Here is a 20,374-nt window from a genome sequence, read left to right as displayed (position 1 = left end):
GAAACTGATGAAACACCTTTTAATATTAGTTTATTTCTAGCCTAATCATGCTGTTAGTTTCGTTGTGTGTTGTCTGTAATATAATGTCTCAACAAAGATAAAACTTTTGCATGGCCAATTTAGTCAGCCTGCAGGATTGCACACTTTATTTTCCTTTTTCTTTGTCCTCTTAATGAAGCCACAGTGTAGGTCCATCATCATTATGTGACTGTGATTTTAAACATGAGGTAAATTGAAAGGCTTTAAAAGTTGTCTTGACATAGATGAGTGAATTTTGGTGTGAATTTCTCTTTAGAATGAAGGACAGTGCAGTGAACATCAATGAATGAATAAAGCCAAAAACAAAGAAGACTTCCATACAAACAGTACATTAGTGCTGTGCAGTGTAAATATGGAGCCTTGCTTTTTGGCTTAAAAATTGTATTCATTCATTCATTCATCTTCAGTAACTGAATTATCCTGGTCAGGCTCACAGAGGACCCAGATCCTATCCTTGGAGCAAGACAGGAGAATCCATCCTAGATGGGACACCAGTCCATCACACACACACACACACACACACACACACACACACACACACACACACACACACACACACACACACACACACACACACACACACACACACACACACATTAATTTATTCATTTGGAAAAAATTGGATCCATGTAAACACAGGGAGAACAAGAATCTGAGGTGAGGCTCAAACCAGGGACCCTGGAGCTGTGAGTCAGCAACACTACCCGCTGTGCCACCCTGCTACAAGAGATGGAAACTTGAGTCTGCAAGTTGGACTCAAGTCGCACTTAAGTTGCAAAAAAAAATGACCTGCAACTTGACTTGGACTCGTGAACAAATGACTCAAGACTTGACTTGTACTTGAAGACAGAGACTTGTGAAAAACGCAAGTAATTTTGGTTTGGCATTGTCAATTACGTTCTCTCTTTACTACCCCACAGGACAGCATCAAACACCACAGTCTTGAATTTCATGTAAAATGTGAAATGTATTTCTTAATGTAATAAATATCATAAGCCCTGCTGATAGGGATTTATTTTAAATTTATTTTAGGAATTCAAATGAAAAAAAAAAAACCCTAAAAAACAAGAACAGAGCTGTGCTCAGAAATGAGTTCGTTGTCATTCATAGACAGATTAAAAGCAGTAATGAAGCATGAAGCTTGTTGTTATGACATGTAACTCTACTCTGTAGTCTCTCTCAGCTTATATAACTGCAGGGGACAGGCATCAAATAATTGAAATGTCAATTCAAACTAGAGGACACAATATAGTGTGATACAATAAAACAGGTTAATTTGTATTTTCATACACTTCTAATATAATAAAAATTCAACATATACCTTTATATCCCTTTTTTCTTTGAAACCATTTTTTGACAGGAAACTATTTGAGGTGCTGATGTAATAGTTGCATTTTTTGTTACATTTATGTTGCCATTGGTTTGTGAAGGTTAAAATATTAATTTAACAGCTCAGTGTTAAGTTTACAATTGCAATTTCAAATTAATTTTCAATTTAATTACTTTCTAGACTCAGCTGGACTCGACTCAGATTCAGACATTAAAGACTTGGACTTGAGTCAATTGACTCAAGACTCGATTGATTAAGGACTTGACTTGACTTGAACTCGACAAAGGTGGACTCGGACGCAACACTACAACAAATTATAATTTAACACTGACTGGTGGCAGATTGTGTATTCAATATCAACAATGCTAAAAGTGCATGACTGCAGCAAGACACTACTGGAGTTCTTTCCTACTTTTTTCAGTATATTGATGGATTGCTGATCTATGTTTTAAGTGCATAATGCCACCTAGTGAATAGATGTCACTATCTAATGCCATACGCTTACATTTTAATGTTGCAGTCATGGTGCCTTGTGAGTGGTTATTTGCAAGTTGTAATAATATAATTTTCCATGTAGGCAAATTTGACATGCAAAGTGGAAAAAAAAACATGGATGCCTCCACTCTCTGTCAGAGCAAGTAAAGCTCATAAAAAGCTAGTTTAACCATAATTTAACTGTACTTACAGTTACCGGCCTGAGTAGTTACTACCACTGATGCTTTCATATATATAATCTTAAAGTACATGTGTACTGTTGCATGTGTTATTCATTTTATATATAAATTTATAGCAAATGTGTAACACCAACACTACCTGCTGTGACACTGCAAATATAAATTAAGACTTCATAAAGCCAAATGCACCAATTGTGCTCTGAATTACATCTCAGTGCACATTTGTGGTCCTCATGTGAGTGATGGATGAATCTCTGCTTATTGGTGAAAATCTTGGTCAGGGTCAAGAAAGAATTTTCACACCTAGAGTGGGTTTACTATTCTCCACAACTGATGGCATAGTCACAAACATTTTGCAAAAGTTTGTCAGTATATTTGCGATTTCCTGATGCCTACGTTTCAATATGAATAAACTGGAGAGCTTGTTCTCTTTTAACAAGCTCTGCAACTGTCAGATACAATATTTATTTTTACTGTTTCCAAAAAACACTAACCAGGACTGCCCAGTGTCGCTGGACTCTGTTACAGTGTACTGAGCTAGCATGTTTTTCCAGCCCTTCAAGCATGCTTCCAGTATTGAAAAAGTTAGTGGAATTGAAGCAGAAGGCAGCACTGGCAATCACTGAATATTCCAATTTGTTTTCACTTTAAATGAGTTGCAAAAAATGACTGGATACTTTTCCAGAACGATGATTGGGTTTTTCAAATCCAAGGTCACCAAGGGCTCCTCTTTCCTCTGAAGGATGCTGTTGTTACATTGAATGTTAGTTGTGCTAGCAGGTGTGGGTGCACTGATTGCTGTCTAGTAGCACCCATCTAATTCCCTGATAAAAAATGTATCACAGGGGGCACTTAATGCGGTGTCTTCCCAGTCTAACCCAACAGGCCATGCTTTAACAGTGCACGGTCTTTATGTATTAAACTATCTGGCTCAATTCTGGAAGCTATCAAATTTGTGTGTCTTAGAAGAGCACTGATTTGTCTTCATAAATTAATGATCAGTTTGTTCCTTAAACCGCTAAAAGTTATTGCCCATTAATAGTGCTTATACATTAAGGTAATGCATGTTATGTACATATAGTGGTGCTTCAAAGTTTGTGAGCCCTTTAGAATTTTCTATAAACTGTATCTGCATAAATATGACCTAAAACATCATCAGATTTTCACACAAGTCATAAAAGTAGACAAAAAGAAACCAATTAAACAAATGAGACAAAAATTGAGGAAAATGATCCAATATTACATACTTGAGTGGCAAAAGTATGTAAACCTCTAGGATTAGCAGTTAATTTGAAGGTGTAAGAGTCAGGTGTTCTCCATCATTGGGATGACAATCAGATATGAGTGAGCACACCTGTTTTATTTAAAGAACAGGGATATATCAAAGTCTGATCTTCATAACATGTTTGTAGATGTATATCATGGCATAAAAGGAGATTTCTGAGGACATCAGAATAACAGTTGTTGATGTTCATCAGGGTGGAAAAGGTTACAACACCATCTCTAAAGAATTTTGATTCCACCATTCCACAGTCAGACAGATTGTGTACAAATGGAGGAAATTCAAGACCACTGTTACCCTCCCCAGGAGTGCTCGACCAACAAAGATCATTCCAAGAGCAAGACCACGAGGTGTAAAAATACACAAGGTCACAAAGAAACCCAGGGTGACTAAGCAATTAAAGACCTCTCTCACATTGGCCAATGTTAATGTTCATGAGTCCACTTTCAGGAGAACACTGATCAACAATGGTGTCCATGGCAGAGTTGCAAGGAGAAAGCCAGTGCTCTCCAAAAAGAACATTGCTGCCCTTCTACAATATGCTAATTATCACATGGACAAGCCATAAGGCGATTGGAAAAGTTTTGAGACCAAAACAGAAATTTTTGGTATAAAACAGAAGCTTTATGTTTGGAGAAAGGAAAACACTGTATTCCAGCATAAGAACCTAATCCCATCTGTGAAAAATGGTGTTGGTAGTACCATGGTTTGAGCCTGTTTTGCTGCATCTGGGCCAGGGCAGGCCATGATTAATGGAACAATGAGTTCTGAAGTATGCCAGCAAATTCTAAAGGAAAATGTCATTTGATATCTGTCCAGGAACTGATACTCAAGAGAAAGTGGTTCATGCAGCAAGACAACAACCCTAAACACACAAATCGTTCAACCAGCAATGGTTAAAGGAGAATAAAGTTAATGTTTTGGAATGGCCAAGTCAAAGTTCTGACCTTCAGTAGGATCTGAAGCAAGCAGTTTATGTGAGGAAACCCACCAATATACCAGAGTTGAAGCTGCTCTGTACTGAGTAATGGGCTAAAATTCCTCCAAGGACTGATCGAAAGTTACCGGAAATGTTTAGTTCCAGTTATTGCTGCACAAGGGTGTCGCACCAGATACTTTAAGCAAAGGCTCACATACTTTAGCCACTCACAGATATGTATATTGGATAATTTTCCTCAATAAATAAATGACCAAGTACCATATTTCTGTCTCATTTGTTTAGATGGGTTCTCTTTATCTACAGTACTTTTAGGACTTGTGTGAAAATCTGATGATGTTTTAGGTCATATTTTTGCAGAAATATAGAACATTCTAAAGGGTTCACAAACTTTCAAGCACCACTGTATGTAGATGTAGGTCTACAACAAGAGTTAGGGGTAACATGTGGTCATGTTTTTCAGTTCCTGTGTCGACTACATTTGTCTTTCATTTATTTATGGTCATTTTGAAAAATGTCACAGCATTGTTCTCTGCACAGTGTACAGAACTTTTTAACATAAGCAATCATAATGAAAACATTTCTGTACAATGTGGTGACTGAGACTGTAATGACTTTTGGAAGAATATGGTTAGCCTTCTGCAATGTTTATAATCATGACATAATTCCTCAAGGATTTCTAAGAAAGAGAAAAAAACATAATTGCGGTTAAATGAGGAATCCTCATAAAACTATTTTGAGAATAAATATATTTAAATTAGGACTCAAGGAAGTTGCATGTTCAGACTAAACTGTTCACAGTCAAGTTAATTTTGAAATAGTTACTATTTGAAACAGCTGATAGACCTGATTAATAGTTTTTAAATGTATGTTTAATTGACATATCATAATACTCATTTTTATGCACATTATCTAATTACTCATTATTTGAATAAGGTCCTAGAGGCTGCATATCAAACTATCAAACTAGACCCAGCATTAAAGTCAGTCCAATACTTTAAAATGCACATTTTACTGTTTGTTTGTTTAGCAATTAATTTAGTCAGATTTTACTATATAATGTACATCTGCTCATAATATTACCATATCAATAACAACCAATCAAAACATTTTAGGCACTTTTGTTTGTGTTTACTGGAGTGTGTTTACTTTACTCTTTATTTATCCCTAGCTTAGCCAACATGCCTTCAATGTTCTTGAAACTTGCTTTGGCTTGTAAACAGAAACCCCTTTGTGCACCATTGGCAAGCCCCTTGTTCCTAATAGCTGCCATTGTGACCTTCAAATTACAGCTGTAAACAACAGATTCTTGTTAAGTTAACAACGGTTCCAAATGTAAAGTGAAAATGAGGTGTGTGATTAGTAATAGGTTAATTTAGAGATTAATTTGTATGCCCACCCATGGCTACAGTCCAGAGCAGATGTCAGAAGGAAATGTTTAGAAGCCCAGTGGCCAGTTTCCTCCATATTTTGTGTTTCAGGACAGAAGAATGTCTTCAATTAATTTTTACCATTTGGTTTCAGTTTTCTCCCGGTGAGGACCAAATAGACAACTCTATCAGTTTGCTTTTGTTTATTCACAGCTTGGAGACATTTTTTGTTCTATAGTCCACAGTGAACATTAAAGGATAAATGTGATGGGTACTGGATTTGGGTAATAGTGCTGAAATCAGACCCAGGTTGAAGAAGCCAGGTGCAGACACTAAGAGTTACATTAGTGGTTTGCGTGTGAGGAATGAGATGGGGGGGGAGAAGGAGATCTTTCTCGGTGGATGGTTATTGTCAGAAATAAATGTTTTTGAGGGTGAGAGATCTATTACAATTTTAGACCTTAATTTTAGTCACTCTTTTTTTTGCATAACTTAATGCATGATATTTTGTGTGCTTTCCTTACTAATACTATGCATTTAGCCACTGGAAAAAAATGTTATAAATATGTTGCATTTAAAAATAAGTGTGGTGGAACTTTTTTTTTTTTTTTTTTTTTTTAACATTTTTGGTCAGAGTGAAAACTGAGTTGGTCTGGGGCTTAGATGGAAGGGGCATACAGGAGACCATCTTTTAGATGAAGGCCTGTATATGAACTTTGTAGATGTGTGCACTTGGGAATGTACTTGGGAAGTGACTTTCAGTATGAACTGTATCATCTCCTCCCTTAGGGCTCTGTACTGTCCAGTAAGGAAGAAGGAGTGAAGGAATAACAACATGTTGCCTGTTCTGAATTAGCTGGTGTGAAAACAAGCCTCTCTTTTAGAGTCTCCCTTCTGTATGTGAGCTGTTTGTGTGTGTTTGTGTGTGTTTGTGTGTGTGTGTGTGTGTGTGTGTGTGTGTGTGTGTGTGTGTGTGTGTGTGTGTTTGTTTAGAGAGGGGGTTCATGTTCAGATTCAGATTCATGTTCATATGAACACAGCATTTTGACAGTTTGTTTATTTTTATAGAATAAACTGTAAATTTCAATAGGGTTTTAATTAAAAAAAAAAAAAAAAACAAAAAAAAAAACAAGTTGAGTATAAAAAGGATCCATAATAATTGTACTGGGCTTGCATGTGAATATAGTTTCAAACAAGGCCGTAACCACATCCTGAACATTGGAGGGGACCAAACCATTTGGTGGACGTGGGGTCACAAATGTAATGGTCCTTTTTAGTTCTCTGTGTAATTAAGGCCCAAATATTTCTATATACATAATTTATGTATACAATGCAAGACCTTTATATTTAGGACCAAAATAACTACAGTAAGGCGCATGGTGGCTTAGTGGTAAGCACATTCACCTCACACCTCCAGGGTCAGGGGTTTGATTCCCATGGTGGCCCTGTGTGTGCGGAGTTTGCATGTTCTCCCCGTGCTGCAGGGGTTTCCTCCGGGTAGTCCGGTTTCCTCCCTCAGTCCAAGGACATGCATGGTAGGCTGATTGGCATGTCCAAAGTGTCTGTAGTGGGTGTGTGAATGTGTATGTGATTGTGCCCTGCGATGGATTGGCACCCTCTCCAGGGGATATATGCTCCCTGGGATAGGCTCCAGGTTTCCCCGTGACCCTGAAAAGCATTAAGCGGTATAAAAGATGGATGGATGGATAATTACAGTAAGGCCAGTGTGTATTACAATACAAAAACAAGTTAGATTAGATGGTTTATTATATTTCAAATGTACTCATTCTCTAAGCAGGCCTTTCATCTTATTATGTACAGATATAGTGAATAATATGTTCCAAACAGTAGAGTAGACAAATATGAATTACAAAACTTCCACCGTGTATAAACTGCTAACTTTTTTCTTGTTCCTGTCAGCGTACCCTTTTTCTGCTGTCACAAAGAAAAAAATTATATAATTTGATTGACTTTTCATTATTGTCATAATGTCTCTGTAAAACATAACTAGACATGACTGTGTCAGCTAGTATGTTGTTGTCAGTGTAACACAAAAGGAGAATTTTGAAGAATGTTAAACACAGCTATACAGAAACGTTTACACAGCTGACACAAAGCTCTCATATGGCCACTTGGAGTATTGTTTTTATGTCGCCTTTATAGTGCACCTTTAAAGCCCATGATCATCTTCTGCCATGTTATATAATAGAGCTGTAATAGAGTGGAAAAGAGTGGGAAAATATGTTCTTTTATTTTATGAAATGGCATAAGGGTAAGTAAATAACAGAATAACAGATAACAGATTTTCATTTTTAGGTGAACTATCCCTTTAACTTTTTGAGCAAAGACCTGACCAGGACATAAAGACTAGTCATTGTTTGTAGGACTACCAGATCGATCAAATATAAAACTTTCTAACTAGGCTAGTTTGGTGTTCCTAGCCAAGGGGATGCACAATTAAGCTATCATTGTATGGGTTTAGCTGCTACAGTGCCATGTAAAGTATATTATCTTTCATTATGCTCTGCTAATGTCATTTTCATGTAAACTGGAACTCATACAGACATTTACACACCTTGTTTTCCTGCTCATCACCAGAGGATATTAGTGTTTCAGTTTCCCCTTTACTGGTTTAAAAAAAAAAATCGGCGAATATTCATTTTTCCTCACACTGCCTGTATGAGCTAGTGTTTGGCAGAATTGAGAGACTGTCAGCCAAAAAGACACGAGTATTTCCACGTATTTTCCTGTAAACCCTGTCTGATTGGTCTCGCCTCTGTTCACTGAAGATATAAAATTACAACACTGCTGTCTTCTTTTACTGACCTTCAGTTACGTAGTGACAAACTGTTCCAAGTGGGGAATTATTCAGGGCTAAAGAAAAAATCTTCAGGGTAAAAGGTGATGCATTTTACTTAATATTGCTTTCTTAACTATAAATTTGTAATGCATTATGGTGATTTTATTGACATCAGTAACTGTAATCAAAATACATAAATTTAAAATGTAATGCGTTACATTACTGCGTTATCAGAAAACATTATTAGATTACAGTAATGTGTTACACCCAACGGTGATTGGTTCTTATAATTAATTATTATGCATTTATTTGTTATATACCTTCAGGAAAGAGTAGCTACAATGGTATGCATGTATTTGTCAGAAAATGTGTTAGGCATGGTGAGGGAGTGATACCCTCTGATCAGTTGCCTCCATGTCTTCAGTGACGGCCAGAAACTTTTACCTACTCTCAAAAGAACCTTTCAAGAAAGGCTTCAAAGACATTAGCTGGAACTTCTTTGAGGCCAACCATGGAAAGGGGGCTCAAGATGGTGTTGGAGGTACCTTTAAAAGATCAGCTGACAAAATTGTCTGCCATGGAGGAGATGTCCCTAATGCAGAAGCCATGTTCCACCAGTTGAGGAACATCTGCACCTCTGTGAAACCCTTTTTGTGGGAGAAGAAGATGTTGAGAGGAAAGAGCATGAAATGATGGATGTGCCCCTGCTTGTACCTGTCAAAGGAACAGTGAAAATTCACCAAGTTATTAGTTTCTCTCCCGGGACAATTAAATACCAGGATATAACTTGCTTTTGTCAGACCGACAAAGGTGTACTCGACTGTGCATGATATGGGCCATTACGAAGAACCATTACTGCCTGAGGTCATCATGAAAGAAAACTTTGGGCACTGGTGCATTGTCAACTACGATGGTGAAACCTACCCAGGAATGATCCTGGAGGTTGAAGAAGATGTGAGGGTGAAATGCATGTATTAGAATGGAACCAACAAGTTCGTCTGTCCAAGTCCACGAGAGGACATTAGCTGGTACAGGGATTAGTAGCTTGTGTGCCTGATGAAAGAGGCACAACCTTTAAATAAGAGGTCCATCCAGCTAGAGAAGACAGTGTGGAATTTCTTAGAAAAACACCTGGGATGCTGGTTTGTTCAATAGTTTACTATTGCTGAAATATCTCTTAGGTGTTAGACTGAAAAATGTTTAAGTTTGAATAGTTGAAGTTTGTTGTGGACATGTGTTCTTCTTCAGGGGGTGGCAGGGTAAATGAGTTGATTTTCTTTCATGAAATATATTGTTGTTCAGTGCTTTGATGTCCACCCAGTTTTGTCCTGCCCACCCCATTTCCCCTCTGTACACCCGTTACGTTTGTGTTTTTTGATGTTAATAAAATAAAATCAACAAATGTTATGCATATATTTGTGGTTACTTGCAGGGAATGAAATGGCAAAACGAAATAAAAGAAAAGTGTTGAAATTACACTGTGCCTTAAAATACAACTTTTTCAAGTTAATGCTTGTTTATGAAAACTTTGTTAAAGTGCATTTGCAGGGTAAAGTGTGGGACATTTTAGATCTTAGAAAATGTAAATATTACAAAATGTAAACTGTGTATTCAAAACACTTGTAGTGTAACAAGCCCTTTGGATAAAATTATTAAATCATGGAATGTTTTTGATAGAAAAACTTTGACAGAATTTTTTTTTTTGATAGAAAGTTACCAAGATGAAATGTCACTGAATAGGAAGAATGACCCTAATACTATGTATATATTTTCTCCTCTTTTGACACCTCTGATCATAAGATCATTGAATTTAGTCTCAGTCTACCTGCTCAAAAGAAATGCAGTAACACAATGATGTCCTATGGGGACGTTAAATCTGTTGATGCCACATTACTCTCTGCTTCCATTGCTTCCTTTACAAATTCTGATGTCTTTGCTATCTCCTGGCCTTCAGCGATACTCTCAAAGTACTAACTCTGTTATTTCTGATATTTTGCATGAGCACACTCCTATTAAGACTAGGCCTGTCCCCTCCTCCCACATTTCCCCCGGTATACCCCTCAGCTCCAGGCCTTAAAAGTCATTGGTAGACTGCTCGAGCGCCTTTATAGGAAAACTGGTCTTACTGTTCTGATCTCTGCTTGGCCTAACAATGTTTCCCCAATGATCAATAAAGCAAGCAATAGGCCTAAGGTTTGTTTGACAGAATAAATAAGCTCACCCAACCTCCAGCTCATGATGTTCGCACATCTTAAGAGCTCTGTTGCTCTTTCCTGAATTATTACCAGGAAAAGTGGAATGCTGTGTGTCACTGCTTTATAGGCAAGGCCTCAGATTTTAGTTTTCTGCCTGACCACTCTTGCCAACAATTGTCTAGCTTAACTCCTACGTACCCCTCTTCTATCAGTGACTAAATACTTTAAATCCAGTTTTTCATCTTGCCACCTTGATCCTGCTCCTACATTTCTCCTCAAGTGCTGTCATTCTGTCCTTTCTGCACCTATTTCTCACTTCATAAACAGATCTTTAGCTTCTGCTTCTCTCCCTTTACCACTTAAAACTGCGGCAGTGACTTCAGTTCTTAAAGAAAAACCCTAACTTGGACCCTACTGTTCTTTCAAATTTTTGCCCTATCTCAAACTTAGCATTAATTTCCAAAATACTGGAAAGTACTGTTGCTTCTTAGCTCCAGTCTTTCCTTGCTCAAAATAATCTCTTTGACACCATTCAATCTGGCTTTCGTCCTCTCCATAGCACTGAAACTGCCCTCATAAGTGTTGTCAATGACCTATTACTCTCTAGTGACTCTGGTTCTCTTTCTATTCTTCTATTACTTGATCTTAGTTCCACTTTTGATACTGTCTGTCATGATGTACTTCTCTCCCGCCTCTCAGATATTGGTGTCACGGGTGCTGCTCTTTCTTGCTTACTTCACATATATATATATATATATGTATATATATATATATATATATATATATATATATATATAAAAACACACATTATATATATATATATATATATATATATATATATATATATATATATACATACACACATTATATATATATATATATATATATATATATATATATATATATATATATATATATACTGCCTCTGGGTCAACTTATTCACTGCCAGGGTTTCGGTTACCACTGTTATGCTGCTGACATTCAAATCTATACAGCTTGTAGATCCCTCATTAAAATGCAAATCAATTTATAACATTTTTGACATGTGTTTTTCTGGATTTTCTTGTTGTTATTCTGTCTCTCACTGTTCAAATAAATCTACCATTAAAATTATAGACTGATCATTTCTTTGTCAGTGGGCAAACGTACAAAATCAGCACGGGATCAAATACTTTTTTCCCTCACTGTACATCCATCCCAGAGTTCAAATCCCAACTTAAAACGTATCTGTTTTCTCAGTGTTATTTGTCCTAATGTGTTTCTAACCATTTTGCTCTCAATGACTGTACTATCTGTACTGTGTTTTCACTTTTCGTGTTTGTCCATGATTGTTGATTGTTTATGTATTATTACATTATTATTATAAAGCATCCTTGAGCTCTGGAAAAGGCGCTATATAAATTAAACATATTATTATTATTATTATTATTATTATTATTATTATTATTATTATTGTTGTTGTTGTTGTTGTTGTTGTTATTATTGACATTTCAAACACACATGTTTAAGGGCCTAATGTTTAGGGCCTAACACTTATTGTCCTGCCTGTTTTATCCTGCCTGTTTTGTCTGGCATGGCTCACTAACCATTTTATCAATCTGTTCCTGAAACTTGTTTAGCAAGACTGGATATTTAGCAGAAAGAGTAACTTTTGGTGTAGAGCAGTAGAGACTGTGTAAGCCTGAATGAAACTCTGGCAAGCCCAGTTTCCTCCTCTGCATATTCTTTCACAATGATGATGATCTCTAAATCAAATCTTTATCTGTGCTCTGACACTGTATATTTCTTAAAGTTGAAGAAGTCTTTGTAGCTTTGAAAAATGATAAGCATTTTCAGTAGGATTCAGGAAAAACTGAATTTGGAATCAAGGACTACCTCTCAACTTCCGATCTCCCCAACGTTATTCATCCTACCCAGAAATGCTTTATCATTTTTCAAAGCAGTGAGTGCAAATTATGTTAGTGGCAGCAACTGTCAACTAATGTGAGGGACTGAGTTACTGCCCTCCTAAGCTTATTCTTACCAATGATTAATTTAGATCCAGGGCCTCTGTCATTCATTCGTTCATTCATTCATTCACTTTCAGTAGCAGCTTTATCCTGGTTAAAGTTGCAGTGGATCTGGAGTGTATCCTGGGAAAACTGTTGTAAAAGAGGAAAGCACACTAGATGTCCTAGCCAGTCCATCACAGGGACTACACACACACACTAATACATTGTTAAAATTGTATTTCCACATAACTACTGGAAATTTAAAATAGACAATTTACATTGGGTGGTGGGAGGAAATTGAAGCACCTAGAAGAAATACACACTGACACAGGCTGAACAACCACAATTGAACTCCACATAGACAGTAAGTCAGTTTCTGGAGTTGTGAGTAAAAATGCCAGTTTATGTGCCATCATGTCACCTCATATCATTTGTACATGCATCAAAACATGACAAACTGCAAAATGCATGCATATCAGGTAGAATTTTTTTTTTTTTTTACCATGTGCATATTATCATTAGAAAGCAGTCTACTGTGGATTCTTTTAAATACAAATTACTCCAATCTTTTCACTCTTTGTATTTGACACGGCGTGACATATCAAGATATGTGAAGGTATCATTAGCTGAATAATAGTCACTCAAGGCAATAATGTTTGTATATGGTGTCTAATTTATCTGAGAAGGCATTCCATTTATACTGTATGATGATGAGAACATTTTGTGTTTTATTGTTTTAGTGCATTATATGACATATAACTGAGTCATTTTTATAAGTGTTTGTTTCCTTATAGACTATGCAATGTCAGCATTACTAATACAGAAATATAGAAAATACAGTTTCATGGCATAACTGCTTGCTCATGTTTAGCCCTGGAAATCTTATGAATCTGTAGCTGAAGTAACCTAATGATAGATGTGACAGGTATCCTGCGATATGAGTTGAGACAAAACAGAGGAACACTGTTAAATATTGCTTTAAATTGTTACTTTTATTTAATTACTGTATCTTCAAAATTAGCTTATTTTCAATTAATATAATGAAAAAAACATCAATGCATAATTTAAATGCTTGCTTTCTTGGATATTCAAAATAGTTTTATTCCTTCGAATTCAAAACATCAAATGATTTTCTTAATATATGCAATTCATAATTAATAGCATAGGTTGCAGCAACACTTTAAAAAGTGTTATTACAAAATTTTTCATCATGAGTAATTTCCTGGAAACCAGTGTGAGCTGGGTTGTAATGACAGGTGAAATATAAAAACAGGATTTGGAAAAAAAAAGAGTAAGTCCGCTTGGCCAAGATCTCTTATGGACACTTTCCATAAGAGCAACAAAACAAAATTCACTTTAATTTATCCCAGTGACGCAATGTCTCACATACTGCATGGTAACTACTAGATTATGATCATTACTTTCTTATTACCTACATACTGTCAAGCTGTGTATTCTTTTCATCTGGATACAGTAGATGGCTTTACATATAAGGTAGATGATTAATATTTAAAATACCTGAAATACATCAGTTATGAGTACTCATAATCCACAATTTATACAAGTCTTTATACAGATCTGAGTAAATCATATACATATACAGTATTTTCTTCCATTCATATGAACCAAAAGAAGAACATAAAGCTATCAAAGCAGTTTTCTGTAAATGAACAATTGTTAAGTACATATTTTAATGACTTTGATCATATAGACAGTTATGCACTGCTCGCTGAAACACTTTTTTATATAGCTTATATTTTTCAGACACAGGATGATGAATACACAATGTAAAATATTATACAGATTTTAACTATATAGTCAAAAAGAGATGAAGACTGTCTCAGTTCCTTTTAACTACCAGACAATATGATGACCATTTTTTCCATTAATAAAAGATACACCTTGCCAACAAATGTGTGAATAATCTTTAAATATTAAATATAGAACAGCATTCAGTGCTAGTTTATTAATACTCACTGTTATATATCATATATTGGAAAATGTATCAGTCTTTGCTCACTTTGAGTCATATAATCAGTCATAAAATCTTTAATTTATGCTGGTGACACAAGGCCAAGGAGTCTCCCTCTTAGTTTGGCTGTAACTGTAAATTTGACAGGTTTCAGTACTAACCCGTATGAGCAGTCCATAGTGAGAGTCTGAGAGGGGTTACTCTTGAATGTGCACTGATGCAGCAGAATAGCTAAAAACAAGAATATCTCTGTCTTGGCAATCTGGTCACCAATGCATCTCCTCTTACCTGTAGAGAAGATCATTACACTGCTGGTCAAGTCCTTGTTAAGGGCTCCATTCTCATCCAGGAACCTTGAGGGATTGAAGGTTTGGGGGTCCTGCCACTTCTGTGGGTCATGGTTCACAGACCACTGGTTGATGAACACCACTGTGTCTTTGGGGATGTGGAAGCCCTCGATGGTGACGTCTGTGGTGGTGGAGTGGGGGATGGTGACAGGCACAAAGCTGGTGTAGCGCATAGTCTCATAGATGAAGGCATCCAGATAGGTCAGGTTGACCTTGTCCTCCATTGAGGGCAGTCTGTCACGGCCAACCACTTTATCAATCTGCTCCTGGAGCTTGGTCTGCATGGCTGGGTACTTCACTAAGAGCAGCAACATCCACTGCATAACAGTAGATACAGTGTCCTGTCCTGCTCCAATGAGATCTGTCACGGTTCCCTCCACAAAGTCTTTAGTCAACATGTTATTTTTTCCATGTTCAATCACACTAATGATTGCATCACTCATGTCTCGAGTTACATCAGGGTCATATGTGTCTCTGTGCTGCACAACTTTGTCTTTCACATAAGCAAAGAACTCCTTATTGATAGTCTTGAAGTTCTGGTAAACACTTCTCACTGGGTTTGGGAAAGACTGAAGCCAAGGCATGACATCTACTAAGCTCCCAGCACCCACTGTCTCTCCAAACTTATCTACCCTACCCAGAAGTGCCCTGAACTCTGGGTCATCATGTCCGTAACGTTTTCCAAAGCAGAGAGCACAAATGACGTTAGCAGCAGCAACTGTAAATTCATGTGAAGGATTGAAATAACATCTATCTGCACTCAGCCTGAGAAAACTCCGAACCATATCCATGGCCTCTGCCACAATATGCTGTTCAAAGGCCTTCTTGGTCTGACTGTTTGCAGATGAGAACGCCCTCAAGGTAGATTGAGCTACTCTCCGGTGTGCCTTCCACTGTTCACTGTAATTGCTGAATGTCATACTTTTCCCCCCAGATATAATTTGAAAGGAGATGAAATTTGGTCTTCCTGCAAACTCTTTGCTATGTTGTACGAGAGCTTGTCGTATGGCTGTGTATCCATTCAGCACCACTATGTCATTGCAGCCCAGTCGGATCTGGTAGACATTGCCATATTTCTTTGCAAGCCTGGAGAAGGTAATGTGGGGCATTTGGCCTAGTTGCATGGCATTGCCCACTAGCGGCCATGCAAAAGGCCCTGGCAGCCTTTTCTTGAGAGCAAGGTTGCGGATCCACAGACAAGCCTCCAGGCAGAAGAGAAAAATGAAGGAAATGATGAGGGCTGGTTGGACTTGTCCACTCCATTCCTTTATGATGCTGCTTCCCTTCATGCCAAAGTCACTCTCTGATAATGCCATCTCTTGATTCTGCTGTAAAGTTCCAATTCTGATTTGGACAACCAAAAATCTAATTTATGTTTAAAAACATGATTTCTCAGTAGGTTGTTTAGGAAAGCAATAATACAAAGACAGGTAAAACAAACAAACAAACAAACAAAACTCACAATGGATGAAATATTTCTCCTTTTTCCTTTTCTCAGTGAAAAAAAAAAAAGTTCACGTGAACTGAGCTTCTGTATGTTCAGATGGTTCAGGCTAAGATCTCTCACCAATATTCAAGACAATATTATGAATATGGCGTGTGTTCTGATTTCTGGTCACAGAAAGTTAGTCTGTTCGATCTGGAAACCCGGCGCGTGTTATATATGTTTCCAGCACAGGGGCCGGGCTCCATGCGGTTCTCTTCACTCCTCCCACACGCCTGGAGAGCTGCTTGTGTTACCTTTGCGCACAAGTAACTCGCAGCACAAGAAAAGAGGAGGCGAAACCGAGCAGTTAAGTGATGCTCCTCGTGGACCGTGAAGGAATATTTTAAATAGTAATTTCCATGCTTGTGTCCGTTTGGAAACTTTTAGGTATTTTGCGCAAAACCAGACTGGAACTTGTGGAAGTTCTCCGTACGAAATGCGCACACGGTTTGTTTCAGTTCTTCGCATCTTTGAAATGTTCATATCATAGACACACAGATGTATAATAAAGATCTCCTTGTATTGTACAATAAATGTTCTACACCATCGTTCATTTTTATGCCTGCTATTGTTAAGGTCTCTACCCTAAACGTTTTCCTCATAAAGAGAGAAACATATGAGTGGTGCGTTACTTTTTATGGCTGTTTTATATATATATTTATTTTATATATATATATATATATATATATATATATATATATATATATATATATATATATATATATATATATATTCACGCGTTATGAACCCCCACTACATATTAAAACGCGACATTGTCATAATTTTTATGATTTTTGTCTGAGCAAATTGAATTACAGATCTCCCAACATGCTTAGTTTATAATTGGCCAAAAAAAGAGAACAAGATAAAAGATCTGTTGTGGTAATAACCTAATTTAAATGTGTCCCAAGGGCAATAAATTGGCCGGAGCTGGGTGCGCATTTGTAATAAACACACAAGAAGTATTTACTCTCAGTAGCTTCTAATAAGTTGAGAATTTTAATAGTTGTAAAAAAGAAAAAAGAAAAAAAACCCCGCATGCGTTAAAAGTCATATGTTTACAATTTTACAAATAATAATACATGTAGGCCTAATTTTATTTATTTATATTTTACTCTAATATTTATTATTGGCTTAGAATAATTTCTCACGGTTGTTGCACGTGCAACATATGTCATAACTATTAAAATGCACAATTTTTTTTTGTAGCTATCGAGACAAAATACTATCTATCTATATCATATATGCAGTATATACTCCATATGCGGCATTAGTTCATGGCTTCGCGTTTGTCAAGGTTGCTCTAGATATTTTAACTGCTGGTACAGTACTGTAAATATTACCTCTTGGCTGAAAAAGTTTTTTGCCCTATGTTTATGCCTTTGTGGTTGGTAAGACATTGGCACAATATACAAAGTAGAATTTATTTCTCATACAAATCACTCTAGCTCTGGTGATTATATTAACCTAATTGAGAACTCAGATCCTGAGGTGAAACATTTCTTGCCTGATAGCCAGACACAAAAATTTGTGTTTCTTGTTCCTCACCAGCTGTGGAGTTTATTTTTGTAGGAAGTTAATGGCTGTAATTAACAGAGTGAGCCAGTGAGTTTAGAGGAGCAGAGCCATCTAATAATCTTAAAAAGTCACTCTCTTTTACAAAAGTGTGTGTGTGTGTGTGTGTGTATGTGTGTGTGTGTGTGTGTGTGTGTGAGAGAGAGAGAGAGAGAGAGAGAGAGTTTGTTTCATTCGTAAATCTTACAAGTATTACGCGTGTAGGTATTTAAACTGATCTGTTTCTGAGAGCTATGACAAACAGAGCACCAAATTGTTCATAATTTAAAGTTCACATTATGACCATACACCAGAAGTACGGCATGCCTGTTTCCTAAAACACGATTGTGTTAAGATCAGCATAAATTTGTGAATGTTGTATATACTTAATTGTATCTCAGTGTTGTGACATTATGAGATAGTTGAGAAGCTCATGAAACTTCTTATAGTCATGTTACTGCATGAACATTTTTTGCATGAGTATAGGGGGACCTATACAATATTAAGCAGGTGGTTTTAGTGTTATGAGTGATGGCTTACACACGCGCACACACACACACACACACACACACACACACACACACACACACACACACACAACCATCAGCCATAACATTAAAACCACTTGCCTAATATTATGACGGTCCCCCTTTTGCACCAAAACAGCTCTGACCCACTGATGCATGGACTCCACAAGACCTGTGAAGATGTGCCGTGGTGTCTGGCAACCAGACATTAGCAGCAGAACCTTTAAGTCCTGTAAGTTGCGAGGTGGGGCCTCCTTAGAGCAGACTTGTTTGTCCAGCACATCCCACAGATGCTTGAACAGATTGAGATCTGGGGAATTTGGAGGTCAAGTCAACACCTTGAACTCTCTGTCATGTTCCTCAAACCATTCATGAACAATTTTTGCAGTGTGGCAGGACACAATATCCTGCTGAAAGAGGCCACTGCCATTAGGGAATACCATTGCTATGAAGGGGTGTACTTGGTCTGCAAACAATGTTTAGGTAGGTGGTACGTGTCCAAGTAACATTCACATTAATGCCAGGACCCAAGGTTTCCCAGCAAAACATTGCCCAAAGCATCACACTGCATGTGCCGGCTTGCCTTCTTCCACATACTGGTACCACTTCTTTCACGTGATGCAAAAGAAAATGTGATTAATCAGACCAGGCCACGTTCCATGGTCCAGTTCAGATGCTCACATGTTCACACATTGTAGGCGGTGGACAGGGGTCAGCACTGTCAGGTTATTATTATTATTATTATTATTATTATTATTATTATTATTATATAAAATATCACGCTCAGTCCAGAATGCCTAAAAACAATTGTTGCTTCCCATGGCTCATCCAGACATGAATTTAGAATTTAGTGATATATGAAATCTTAGGATGGGGAAATAATATTTCCTTTATCAAGAAGATAAACAGATGTTGCTTCATACAGTGTTTCCTGCTGGCACAAGTCCCTATCTTTTCTGGGGAATCCTCCAATGTAGCATAATACTCTTCTGCTCCATTCTCACTCTGTGAACACATGGCCTCATGTTGCCATTGAGACTAATGAGAGCCAGATGAGCCATGCGTGAATATGTGCATAGGCATGCATATGTCTGCCATGTGGTTGCCATGTTTGCCTGTGATTATCCCCTGTAGCCTGGCTGTGAAAAATGGGTTCTAACCCCAGGCTGACTCTCCTGAGGTAGCGTGAAAGAGGTTTAAAACCTTGATGTGTTCAGACAGGTCGCATGGTGGACACAGCCGGTCCAGCTCTGGAGCTAATTATGGTTTACTAGTCTCATTTCCACTTCTCATTGAGCTACCGTTAAAAAAAGCTGTTTTAGTTACTCAAACCTCTGAGTGAGTTCAATCTTTATGTTGCACAGATAGTCTTCCTTGATGCAATCCCTAGCACAAAATATATAAAGTTACAACATTAGTGACACTCTGGATATATGTGCATTGCAATTAATTTGATAACAGTCTACTATATTAAAATGAGTAAATATACACAAATTAAGACCAGTTTAAAGCAAGAACTTTTCAACTTTTGTAATATTTTTATATAGTATTATAGTATAGTAAATATTTTTAAATGGTAAAAGAAAATAAGGTAGGGAATTTCCTACCTTACAGCTCCAAGAGTCTCATTTATGAGACAGCTGTGCATACACATAGAATGAAATTTATTTAAGGTTTTCACAGTACTGACCATATGTATGCAGGAACCCCTAGTGGTATAAAAATGTTGGGTGGGTAAATTGATTATGAGTCGCTCCCATCACACTTGTGACCAAACAGATCATATTGGTGTTTAGCCATGGGCATATTTCAATGAGCAACTGAAGACAGGTCTGACATTTTCCAGTCATGTGCTGAATAATCACACGTC

The 20,374-nt window shown here is 37.2% G+C and overlaps 1 protein-coding gene across 1 annotated transcript; it reads right to left on the bottom strand.

The window, feature by feature from the left end:
* Positions 1-13,589: 13,589 nt before the first annotated feature.
* LOC108270273 (cytochrome P450 1B1) lies at positions 13,590-16,584 on the bottom strand. The gene has a single exon (XM_047157571.2). It carries the CDS (start codon positions 16,251-16,253, stop codon positions 14,673-14,675), a length of 1,581 nt encoding a protein of 526 aa, XP_047013527.1. The 5' UTR covers positions 16,254-16,584; the 3' UTR covers positions 13,590-14,672.
* Between the last annotated feature and the right edge of the window lie 3,790 nt (positions 16,585-20,374).

Source organism: Ictalurus punctatus, chromosome 9 (assembly GCF_001660625.3).
Source record: "Ictalurus punctatus breed USDA103 chromosome 9, Coco_2.0, whole genome shotgun sequence".
Classification (NCBI taxonomy): domain Eukaryota; kingdom Metazoa; phylum Chordata; class Actinopteri; order Siluriformes; family Ictaluridae; genus Ictalurus; species Ictalurus punctatus.
Note: the sequence above shows the minus strand (reverse complement) of the source record. Positions and strands in the feature narration are given on the sequence as shown.